General features: G+C 38.2%; 2 protein-coding genes across 4 annotated transcripts in view; both read left to right on the forward strand.

Moving 5' to 3' along the window:
* The first annotated feature begins 1,775 nt into the window (after nt 1-1,775).
* LOC128496681 (guanine nucleotide-binding protein G(T) subunit gamma-T1-like) lies at nt 1,776-3,947 on the forward strand. Of its 2 annotated transcripts, XM_053466432.1 has the most exons (3): nt 1,776-1,934; nt 2,044-2,142; nt 3,523-3,947. In XM_053466432.1, the coding sequence occupies exons 2-3, from the start codon at nt 2,047-2,049 to the stop codon at nt 3,646-3,648; spliced, it is 222 nt and encodes a 73-aa protein (XP_053322407.1). In that variant the 5' UTR covers nt 1,776-1,934; nt 2,044-2,046; the 3' UTR covers nt 3,649-3,947. The 2 variants fall into 2 exon arrangements, with proteins under 2 accessions (XP_053322407.1, XP_053322406.1); XM_053466431.1 differs by lacking the exon at nt 1,776-1,934 and having other exon boundaries at nt 1,941-2,142.
* Nucleotides 3,948-10,151: 6,204 nt separating this feature from the next.
* Nucleotides 10,152-12,819, forward strand: part of LOC128496678 (probable acyl-CoA dehydrogenase 6) — a 56,179-nt gene continuing 53,511 nt past the window's right edge. Inside the window, exons 1-2 of one of the 2 annotated variants that reach the window (XM_053466427.1) lie at nt 10,152-10,259; nt 10,524-10,742. In XM_053466427.1, coding sequence (XP_053322402.1) covers nt 10,554-10,742 — 189 coding nt within the window. In that variant the 5' untranslated portion in view covers nt 10,152-10,259; nt 10,524-10,553. Of the gene's footprint in view, nt 10,260-10,464; nt 10,743-12,819 lie in introns of those variants that run through there. The other variant, XM_053466428.1, reaches the window with a different exon arrangement.

Consider the following 12,819-nt stretch of genomic DNA (forward strand, 5'->3'; position numbering starts at 1 on the left):
TTGTTACTGAGGTACCTAGAGCACAAAGTATTATTCTCAATATTCTCCAAATAAAAAATGTCATATAACAATTCAAGTTAAATAATTAAGACCCATATAATTTAACAGAGTTTACAAGTCTATTACAGCATATTATACATGCTTTTTGGTAACTTACTTTTAATGAAAATACATTATCTGCCATATGAATTTTGTTAAATCCCTGTATTAACCCCTGCATGTTAACGAACATGGAAAAGAGCCAATATTCGTAGTATACAAAGAATTTTTTCCCGGAAGAGGAACATGAAGAGTTCACCGGCGCCCAAGTCTACTTTAAATGGTGATTAAAAGTGTTCTTAATTGCAATCCTTGGATTGAAACCTTTATAATAAAAACAGATACGATGGAAATATTGCAGTACAATTAAACACAAAATGCCCTCCCTATAATGGCTGCACTAGCAACGGAAGAATCAATGTATGCTCCCAAGATTTGGTAAATTGCTTCAGGTGTATGTATGTATGTGTCGTTCAACACAGTAGGAGAGAGAGAAGAAAAACAGCATCCACAATTGTAATGAAAAAAGTAGTATCTTACATTATCCATTAGGAGTCTTTCATGTATCCCCCTCAGGATCAAACACACAGATTTCAATTAAAAGTATCTTCGCAAACCAAATACAAATAAAAGTATATGCTGTAGTCCAAATACGCAAAGCGTTTCACCCACTCAAGGCTTTGACCAGGCTTCGACATTGGCCTTATGCGCATGGGTCAAAGAAGAGTTGATGAGATGGGGAGACAATAAGGACGATTTAGTACATGAAGGATACATATAGGGTAAGGTATTAAAGGTATAAGAGGTAAAAGGGAAGGGAAGGTACATTTGACATGAAGGGTACCAAAGGGACCCTTGCCTGCAAAAACCATGATGGCAGGAATATTAAGATGAAAGTGAAACGGACAACACTCTGTCTATAAATTGTACTATAAAAGAGGTCAGATTAGCCTAGCTTTGACCAGGCTTCGACATTGCCTTATGCACATGGGTCACAGAAGAGTTGATGAGATTCTAAGATCCAAGTGATAAGAGGAATGGGCTATTTCAAAAATGACAGCGCTCTCAAGTAGACATTCCAAAAAATCTAAAGGATTTAACATGAAGTAACATGGAACACACTATGTCTATAAATGGTACTATAAAAGAGGTCAGATTAGCCTAAAAATATACAAAAATATAAATACTTTGTGTACAATTTAAAATTAACAGACTAATCTTAAACACTTTGCTGGTGTCTAGGTATTAGCAAATAAAACAGACTGTTGCCTGCAGACAACAAGTAGGAGGGATATACAATTCTAGCCTGTCCTCAAATAAATCCCGACACACAAACTGTGGCTGAATTCTGAGCCATCAGGTACCTGACAGAATTTGGTAACTATGCCTTTTTGAAAATAAATAATACATTTCACTAAACAGTGTCGTAAATGTGGCCTTTGTTATAATTAATAAGAAACTCTATGACTCGTGTCATATAAAGTATGTGTCTACGCTAATACCAGATTAAACTGCCTTTGCTATTAACTGGATTAAGACATGACGCTTTAATGACCCCATTAGGATCGGTTATTAGCCTCTTGGCTAAGGAAATATTCACAGCACTGAAATAAAATAAAATAATATAATGTAAAATAATAACCTAAATATATATTTTAAAATCTGATGACTTTAGGGCACACGCCTATTTATTTGAATTAGTGTGATTTTTTTTAACGCGTGAACGTATATTGTTACAGCCCTTGGGTGCAATCAGATTATCAGAGATTATGCAGATCAGTTTAAAAAACAGCAAGCTGCTATTGTTGGAGTGGCTTTAGGAAGGTAGACGAGGAGGCTGCTGGAGAGGAAGTTGCTACTTCAAGGGAATACAACTCCGGACTGCAGAGCCACAAGTAAGTTCATGTCCTTGGAGACGTCTCCTCATGTAGGGACCTCCACCATACTATGACAAGTTCTCGTAAGGCTTCATCGGCATACATTGTTCCTTTTTTCCCCCATCAGAAAATGCCGGTGATCAATATAGAAGATTTAACAGAAAAGGATAAACTAAAAATGGAAGTTGAACAACTCAAGAAAGAAGTGAAACTTGAGAGACAACTGGTGAGTAAACTTTCCTAGCAATTTTCGTGAGAGTCTAAAGTGAAGTAAAATCAATCAAGACTTTTTTTGCTGGAAATTAAGTTCAAATTTTCCTATTATTTCTCAATATAAATTAATATTTCTGGATATTTCAGCAGGTGATCTTTTGTCCAGTGGTGGGGGGGGGCAGGAAGAGACAATATGATACTCCAGCTGTTGTGGAGTATAACTCCCACTATGTCCAGCCTCTGGCTGTCTGGGTGTGATGGGAGTGATACTCCACAGCATTCTAAGCGCCTGACATTGTTTATTACTATGCGAGAGGCTAGTTTTTCCTACAACGTGGTCTCACTCCCGATCTTTTATCTGCTACACAATTTTCCTATAAGCGGATGAAACATTTACACAGCACTAAAAAATACACCGCTAGGCTAAATAAACAGCCAGAGAGATTATTTCTTTTTCATTTTTCCGTCAGCAGAATCACTCTACACCTGGTTTAAGAAACAGAATAACTCACATTAGTGCTGCTTTGAAAACATAATATTTGATAAGACGCTTGAAGGGACATTAGATCAACTACCCTTAGATCAAGTAAATTATATATTTCCTAACCGGGTATTGTTTTTCATTAGTATAAGCAATGCACTGTATAGAATATCCTCTAACAAGGACAATTTGTTGGGTTAGTGTTATGTTATATCGATGCATGTATTCATTTATGTCCTTTAGATATACATAATAATGATTATAGTGCATAAACATCAATCAAACATGAATTATTGTGTGAATAACAGCCATGCGCATGCTCTGCTTTATATACACACACACACAAGTATTTCATTTAAATCCCATGGATACGCACAATATAGGCAGTATCATTGCACATTTACATATGTATAATGTTGAATATATTCTGAATTCTCACATAAACAATAATTCACATTTTTTTTTTGGTTTGTCTAACACAAACATTATAACATTATATTCCACTTTTCTGCCCTATTTCACACCAGGGTATAACAGTATCCAGGGTAAAACAGATATCCGTAGGGCCAGCTATGTAATATATTAGAATGTATTTCAGATTATGACAGCCACACCACTAATCTTATTATTGTAAGCACACAGATCTTATCGCATTTGAAACATATGTTTCCCAGGTCACAAAGAAAAGTAGCAACGTCTGCATTTGTTTAATTGTATTAAACAATTGAGGTTCACCATCGTTGTCCTTCTGCCATAAATCTGTCCCTATTTCTCCTCTCTTCCTTAATAAAATATAATCGACTTCCTCTCTAGAAATACTCACACAATTTTGGATCACAAATAACTACCAAGATAAATAGGTTCGGTTGAAGACTTAGTAGATCTAACCATGATTTCCATTTTTCCTAATAGGTATCCAAAATGTGTGAAGAAATCAAAACTTACATTGAAGGAAACTCTGGAGAGGATCCTCTTGTAAAGGGTATTCCTGAAGACAAGAATCCCTTCAAGGAGAAAGGAGGATGTGTGATTGCCTAAACATTTCTAGGACTGTTACCGGCTGTTACAGTCTAGTAAAAACAGTTTAGATCCCTTGGTTCCATTGGCATATGAATAAAAACCCACTGCATAAACTGCGAGGGAACTGACTGAAGAACTGTATGTAAATGTTTTAGCTCCTCTACTCTCTGCATGATTCACTTCTTACCTTCTGTGGGCTAGAAGCCCAAAACACATAAATGACATGAACGTTCATGTAATTCTAGTCTCCAGGTATAACATGACGCTTTGCAGGTTGTAATAGATTGTTTTAATAAAAGAAACGTGTGTGAATTCAACTCAGTACCTGTTATTCTAGAATAAATAAAACTATTATGAGGATATACAGTATGGCGAGTTGTCTAGTAACTGAATACACTTGATGTTATTAGTAGATATGATCCACATGACGCAGAAAAGAAGGATTTAGTACAATGGAGAATTGTTTAAAAACAAGTCAATTTTTGCATATTTTAATAGTATGAATTATTGTTTTATATGCAAAAAAAATTCTATCACATACCAATAGTAACTGGTTTTTGGACCCTTAAAATGTCAAACCAGGAATGATCTCAGCCCTTTTGATAATAGATTCCTATTGGTGGTGCATATTAGGTGCTAGAAGGGCTATTGTAAGACTTTGTACATGGTAAAAGTGCATGTATTGTTCCATAGAATGTATGAGGGAATCCAGTTGGGACCCCACATAAATATATGTTCATAAAAAAATATTCATACATAATTTATTTTTTTTATTTCAACAAAAAAAGGGTTTTTATAATGGTTACGTGCTGCATAACGTGAGCATACACAGCGCATGTAACCGAAAAGAAAATTCATCAAGCCGCAGTGTACAGTCTGTTATAGCCATTATCAACAGGAAGTAGGTACAACAGGAAGGAGAATTACATGCATCTGGTTTAGAAACTGTGGAAATGATCTGTTTACATAAGAATCCATACAAGGAAAGTGAAACACAGTTATCATTCAACAGCACTGCCTTAGGAAAAACCTGCAACACACGATACTTGTGTCAGCAGTTTTAGGATTCTACATGATTCTCACAGTTACATATCCCTCTGTCCATAAAATTATTGAAAGCAAAGCTAAATACGACATATGATATGGGCTACTAGTATGTAATTTCTTATTTATTGAACACTAACAGATTTATTTAGCGTTACAGTGTAATACAAATGTGGTACAATAAGTGGATATAACTAGGGTAATAGTGTTCCATGCTGAACATATCTCTAGGCTCATCAACTAGTTCCCAAACCAGGACCAACGTTTCAAGATTTATAACATTCAAAAAATAGGTTCAATTACTTTGAGAATGGCTGTAATGGATTTAACTGTCACCCAGAAGAATACCGCCATATAACAAGCTACTGACAGATGTAGGGACTCTCCGGGTTTGAACCGGAGTCTCCAGGAGAAGAGCTGCTTCCCCAAGTCTTTGGGTCACCTTCCTCTTTCTTCAGAAAAGGGAGCAGAGCTTGGCCGCATCCACTCTCCTGCCTACTCCCCACCCACTTAAGACCCCGTTAGCTCATCCTTGTGCACAGATTGCCCCACCTCTATAGATAGCTAGCCCTGCCCCCTACCAAAGCCACTCCCCCAGAAGAGGAAGAGCTCCAAGTAGTCTACCCTGGGAAGTTCAGAGGTATAGCTGTTAACTGTCCAACATTATTTTGCTTTACTGTTCCTGTCTCTCTGCAATGTGAAGCTGGCTGTTATGACATCATAAGTTCAGAGAAAAAACCACAGGTCATGCTTGCGCCACTACTGGGAATGCACACACACATTCTGTTAAATACGCTTATCATACTTTTTGACGCGATTAAAACATTAGACAAACTTTGTATTAGGTTCCATATCTGCCAGATAGTTTTGCTACAGGCTCATATCCTGTGTTATACTTAAATATAACTGTGTAATCAGTGAAGCTAACCTTCATGATGTAAAGTCATAATGAGGAAGGGAATTGCCAAATTATGCTGCTTTAAGCATCATTCTAATCAGGCAATATTTGAAAGGACTCTTCAAGTACTTCCAAATTATCTGCAGGGGTTAAACAGTGCCAATATCAAATTTGCTGTGCTATTTTTCTTCCTTTATCTCATCAAATCATTATTAATCACTGTAGACAGTCATCTAAAAATGTGCATCTTCTGTCAGTCTGAGCCGAGACGCAATAATTACATGCAAGAACGTTTTAGGAGACTAATTTCTGATATAATTATTTCTTGATTGTTTCTTGACAAATATAATGCATCTTTCTTTTGCTAACAATATTTTTGTCTATTATTATATTATCTATACCAAATGCCAAATACTTGGGAACTTCCCAGGGTAGGCTATCTGGAGCTCTCCCTCTTCTGGGGGTGGCTTTGTAATTAGTTGGGCTAGCTGCAGAAAGAGTAAGGGCTAACTGCGTACAGAGGCAGGGCTAGCTCCAGACATCCTTTAGTGGACAAACACGGCTCCCCCGCTAGGAGATAGAAGGAACTTGCCCGGAGATCTGGTGAGGCTGTCCAGTCCTTTTAATCACATGCACATATAAAGCCAAAAGAGCGTTGAGAGTGTTGAACCCTGGGCCTCAATGGGCAGATATGGACCAGGATCCCTGGACAGTCTTCCTAGAGTTAAAATGTCATTGAGCCACTTGTGCTTAGCCAGACGTTTGTTAACCCTGGCCGGTTTGTAGGCCCACGGGGTCCTAAAGTTCAACATTCCGGTGAGAGAGCACAGAAAAGATCAACTCTTAATGCAAAGGTAACTTAAAGATCACTATGTAAATGGTCAAATATTTAAAAAATAGAATACAGGAAGAGAGAAGGCGAGGAATGCTAAACTATGTCATGGTCTAAATCTAGAGCATCAGAGGTTTGGAAGCAGTGTGAGAACATATTGAGACGATGATGGATAAAATGACATTACATTTAAGGGGCAGACGATAATACAATGAGTTAATTTAAATATGTGGGAGAGGCTGTGCTGGATATATGAAAAATCAATTAACCAAATAGTCAAATTTTTACAAGTAGGAAAATGAGAATACTAAATTTTGCTAAAAGGTGAATATTTGCCCTCAAATTAATGCTGCTTATATGTCCAAAAGCATACACTTCACATTTCAAAATGTGAGTCCAAAATCAGGCTAAACAGTTGAAACAGGCTCACTACAAGGGCAATGGGGAGAACGCAGTATCTGGATGAAATAGTCACAAAGGCTTGAAATGCTAAACGTGAAAGCGATTTTAGCCATAGAGCGATGCATCGAAACACTAAAGTCACAATACATGGCTGTCCGTACAGCAACAAAGAGATGTGAGAAATCAACCCAGGAGATGCCAAAGGTGCTAAATATGGGACAACACCTGGGATCAATCATGGCCAGAAGGTAAGTTCCCGCAATAACTAAAACTCAAAATACCGTATTTGCTGCAGATACCATTATGCATCCAAATCGCTAGAGCAGCACATCTGCAATGGGGCCACTGCATATGGTAAAAGTAGCTACTGGTTGGAGTAGGTGATTAAATTGGCCCTATCCATTGGATATGATCTACATGGCACTGATTCCATTTCTGGATTCTAGAACTTTTAACAGTCCGATGTGGTCAGCCTCTGCAGAATCAGACTCATAAGTAGATTATGAGTAGAGGGATGGCAACCATTCTTTAGTACATACAGACCTGGAATGACTGAGTTAAACAGCTCGTCACGAGTTGGGATAAAGTGCCAGATGAGGAAGTCTGGATCATAACCCTATTTTATGAATGTCACTTTAGCAGCACCTGACATCACTACCTATGGCAACACCAGATCTCTGCAGCTGTGGACTTTTTGCTTTGAAATATTGATCTGGGATTTCCTGAGGACAAAGAGATGTATTTTTATGGTTACTTTTGAGGCATCTGTTTTATAATTAAAATGTTATTTCTATTTTCACGTGGGGGTATTTTTGAAGTCACAACTTGCACAGGGTCCAGTTTGTTTTCTGCCACATAAATCAATAAATGATAATAAACCGTAGGTGTTATCATGTGAGGTTAACATCTGGGTACCCAGTAGATTGCAGCCTTTATCGAGCAAGAAAAGTCATTTCATTTTTTTTAAAGAAGCGGTACATTTGGCTGATCATAGAATAAATGCCGTACAGTTTCACGAGTTCTGACAGCGTGAATAATCATTTGGCACGGTATCCCAATTGCTAGTACATTAAGGAAATAAAAAACTTACATGATCTAGCATGTTATTCTTCACTCACATAGTTGAGTCACATAAAAACAACAGAAAAAAATATTTTCATCTCTTTCAATTTCTATGGCAACAACGTATCAGTACCACTTTTGTGTCACATGACAAATAAATGTTCCCAGCTAAAAAACAAAATCATGACATGATTTAGGAACGATTTCTGGGTAGGGTTTGGGTATCCCAATGAACTAGGAATTATGTTTTTGTTGCTGCATTTAGTTATACAAGTGTGAAATTCAGTAAATGGTATTTTTTAACCCTTCGATTTAAGTGTTAATGAAAGAAAAATCTTAAAAGTAAATAATAGAATTATTCTGTTCCTAATTGTGCAAACCCTGTTTTCCTCCGTAGCTCATGTCAGTCATAAGATTACTCTGACAAGTAAAAGAATGCTTGGAGCTTAAATGAAGGACCCAGGGGATGGGTACAAAAAGCCAAAACAAGCACAAGCATTTTCCATTAGGTAACTCCATGCAATGTGGCATGTGTGACTAATACGCAGAAGTAGCTCCCCTTAAATAGTCCATGTACCACTTCCTTTATTTGTCTTCTCTATGAATGTGTTTCTTTTGCCGACATTTCCTGATGCTTGTCATTAGAAAGTGTGCTGTGTTTTCATTTCCAGGAGACATGCCTTCCACTTACAGCACATTTAAGTCCAGTCCCAAAGATAGATAGAAACTATAACTTCTCACATTAGACTAACTATCAAATATTAAACGTTCCCTGGAATAAGTGATTGCTGCGAACACGTAAATTCATTTAAAAGAGGATAGCGTTTGCACATTCCTATTATTTTCAGCAATGTTTTTAGTAAGGCTAGGCTGGAAAGCATGTCCCCTGAAACCATATTTATTCTAAAAGCAATTTATAGTTTAAATGCCCTTTTCCTTAAATACTATTCTACATATTTATCATAATCCGTTTAATTATACAGATAATGCAAGTGATGCTGAAGGGGATACATTTTATTAACCCATTTATACACCTCGGACATTTTTTATATATTGATTGTATTGTGCCGTGCAAAACAAGTTTACGGTTTCTGCTTCCAACTCCTTTGCCTAGAACAAGGGTATGCTGAAAGGGACATGCCAAGACATTCTCCCGTTCTACCATGTCCCAAAGGTGCTCTATTGGATTGAGATCTGGTGACTCCGGAGGCCATTGGAGTACAGTGAATTCATTGTCATGTTCAAGAAACAAGTTTGAGATGATGTGAGCTTTGTGACATGGTGCATTACCCTGCTAGAAGCAGCCATCAGAAGATGGGTACACTGTGGTCATTAAGGGATGGACATGGTCAGCAACAATACTCAGGTAGGCTGTCATGTTTAAACGATGCACAATTGGTACTAAGGGACCCAAAGTGCGCTAAGAAAATGTCCCCCGCACCATTACACCACCACCAGCCTAACCAGTTGATACAAGGCAGGATGGATCCATGCTTTCATGTTGTTTACACCAGTTTGACCCTGCCATCTTAATGTTGCAGCTGGAATCGAGACTCATCAGTCTTGCTCTTCTTGGCTGACAGGAGTGGCACCCGGTGTGGTCTTCTGAACAGGTGTACCTAATAAAGTGGCCAGTGAGGGTATATATATATATATATATATATATATATATATATATATACACCGGTATATATAAATATATGTATATATATTCATATATATATATATGTGTATATATAAATATATATATGTATATATATGTATAAATTCCAATAATAGTTACCTGCACTCCTGGGACTTGTCTTAAATTATTGCACAAAACTCCGATTTTCTAGTCAACGTTTCAGTCTTTTTATTTATAGACTTTCATCAGGACATGTATATATATAAATATGTATATATATATATATATGTATGTGTATATATATATATATATATATATATATACCCCTAAATACTGGATCCTAAGCCCTTGAGTTTACATACTCTTAACTTTCTTCCTTTTAATGGTTTTTGTCTGTGTGTTTGGTTATAAAATGATACACATGCTTGTTTACAGTATATTACTAAATATGTCTGCTGTTTCATTAAATCCTACTAAAGTTTTTAAAAAATCTTAGTGGATTTATTGATTGATTTGTTCAATTCAATAATGCTTTTATGATTTTGACTTCATAATTAGTAAAGTCCGTTGCTTCCCTCTTTGCATAGACACTCCCGCCCAGTGCTTGTAAGATACTAAGAAGCCTCCGTCTCTGAAAGACCGGCCTTTTAACTGGGCGACATCGCAGTCACGTGACCAGAACTGACTTGCCCTTTTAATCCCTGTGCATGGAGGCGATCCTGCTCCTTCAGCAACCCAACTTCTTATAGTATTTACTCCCAGGCATTGTGAGTGAATGGCTTTATTTTTCCTTTTCTGCCTGTAAATAAACATGTTTTGATCTCAGTAGGTAATTAAATGTTTTGGAAGTGTATATCGAGTTCATTTTAATCCAAAAAAAAGTAGGTGACTAAAATGTACTCCCACTCCCATCATCCTTAGCTATGCTTGCTGATAATCCAGCAATAATTGCAGATGCTTAATAGTGAAGCTTTAAACCCACGTTGTTACCACTGGCAGGTTACAGTGAGTGTGTCCTTGTCACATTGCAGGTCGCAGTGACTTTTGCAGACTCGCGGACTATGGCTCTGAGGCTGTGCAGCTCCCTCCAGATGAGGTTATCCGGAAAAGGAGCTCTGTTTGCTGGCAGGAGCTGTGGAGCGGTGACCGGGTTCTTCTCACAGACAGCTGCTGCCAGTCAATTAGCCAGCCATACGGGGCATTCATTATTCACCCCAGAGCACCAGGCAATAAGGGAGTCCGTGAGAAAGGTATATGCTGCTCACTTCATTTTGTTACATGCCTTGAATGCGTTAGGTCGTCTGGGACACAATGTGTTAAAACAGAGATACAAGGTGTGCTTATTTAATTGTGCAATAATGCATAAACAAACTCTTCTGTGTACATTGCTGAACGTGAATGCCCTTCAAGGGGTAGTTTGTTAGTAAGCAGGGTGCCAGCACTTCCTGTTGTGAGCAGCCAATCAGCAGTGGCAGCTGTGATCACATGATGTAGCTTTTCAGTTTGCTGGGAGATTGGTATTGTTGGTTCCAGTTAGGCTATGTATTTGGACTGGTTTACATGCTGGGGGCAGGGATGCTTCAATGTAAACACACCTGGGGCATTTGGGCGGCTTCATCTTTGATGCCTTTTCATGCAGGAATTTGACCGGGACTTATCGGTTTAATCACATATCCTGACTTTCTATGAAGAGGAAACTATGATCATAAAGGAAGTACCTCTCCCACACTTCTGCACATACTGCAGTAACTGCGAACTAGTAGACATCGCAGTGCTTTTCTCGTTGACAAAGCAGTAGTCTGTATTTGTGCTGTCTTCCAGTTTCTGAGCTGAAGGCCACCATAACGGATAGCACAATGTAGTATGCACATTTATGCTGGACTTTAGAGGCTCCAGCTTTAATTATTTATTGCTTTATATAGCGCCATTATATTCCGTAGCGCTGTACAATGGGTATAGAGGACATAACAATTAGGATGTAAAATAATTGACTTACAGAAATATTAGGTGAGGAGGAATGCATATGATATGATAGCTGAGTGTACCCTTAAAATGATCATTTTCCCCACGCATTTGCCTCTTTATCCACCCAACTTCTTGGCCGAGCCGAACACATCACTCGCTTGGTAGCGGCCACGCTATTCTCAACTGCCAACCAGTTCCAGTGCTAGTTCCCGCAAGAGTTCTAGGTTTTCAAATGAGATCCCCTGCATGCATGCGCGGAGAAGGATTCCATTGATTCCAACAGGAGCGACACTGATTCAAGAAGCCAGACGTGGCACCCAATACGGACTTACTTGCTCCTTCATGTACGTGTGTTTTTGATGCTAGAGAATGCAAACTAAAGTACTTTAATATAAGTTCATCGTTGATTGGGCTGGATAGGGGCACTGGATGTCCCTTTAAAGTACTAATTTTATAAAATTCTTCTCATGTGTCAATAAATGTTATTTACTATTAACATTATAGCCGTGGGAATGACCTGAATTGTCCACAATTTACCTGCAGCTTAACCACGTACCACTAAACGGTCACTCAGTAGAACAGTTTTATGTAAAGTTGTAAAGCGTTCTGGTGTTTTGTTGTGGCTAATGGTTAATTGGTGGTGTGGATTGTGTTAGTGGTACGCAATAAACTGTTACCTTCTTAATAAACACACACTAAGAGGAATCGCCTTTTTTAAATGTATTTTAATGTTTTTGTTATAATCTTTTGTGTCCTCACAGCTCCTCCAGCTTGCGTTGTTAGTGAGAGACAAGTCAGTTTCCAGTTGTTACATACAGGATGTTTTTTTCTTTTTTATAAAAGAAGGGCTGACGTATTTCCAAGTTGTTTTTAATTGGAGTATTTTGGTTCCAGATGGAGTTTTTGTGAAAGCGTTTCCTCTCATTTTTGCTACTATCCACCCTTCCTTTGGGACATTTCAATGGTTCAGAACTGATGCCTAAATAGATTTTAAAGGGACAGTCTAATGACAGTCCCTGACACCCCTACCATAGAATATTGCATATTGAAGTACTCTGTGAATAAAAAAATAAACAACTTAACTGACACGGAATTTGCAGCCATGCTGCAAAACTGCCTTCTTTCTCCAACTTTTCATGCCACTGATTGGCTTCTTGAAGCTGCCAATCAGTGGCTGGAAAGTGCTTCCAATTAACTCAATGGGAAGATTTCACACATGCGCACTGGAGTCTAGACCCCTGCAAGGACGGTGCTGGAGCTGATGGAAGATGAGTATACCACGTGCAGGGAGATGCATTCTGACGAATGCATCTCCTGCTGGGCATTTATCAGATGGGGGGCACAGATACACAATGCCCTCAT

This window comes from Spea bombifrons, chromosome 5 (assembly GCF_027358695.1).
Source record: "Spea bombifrons isolate aSpeBom1 chromosome 5, aSpeBom1.2.pri, whole genome shotgun sequence".
In the NCBI taxonomy this organism is placed as follows: Eukaryota; Metazoa; Chordata; class Amphibia; order Anura; family Pelobatidae; genus Spea; species Spea bombifrons.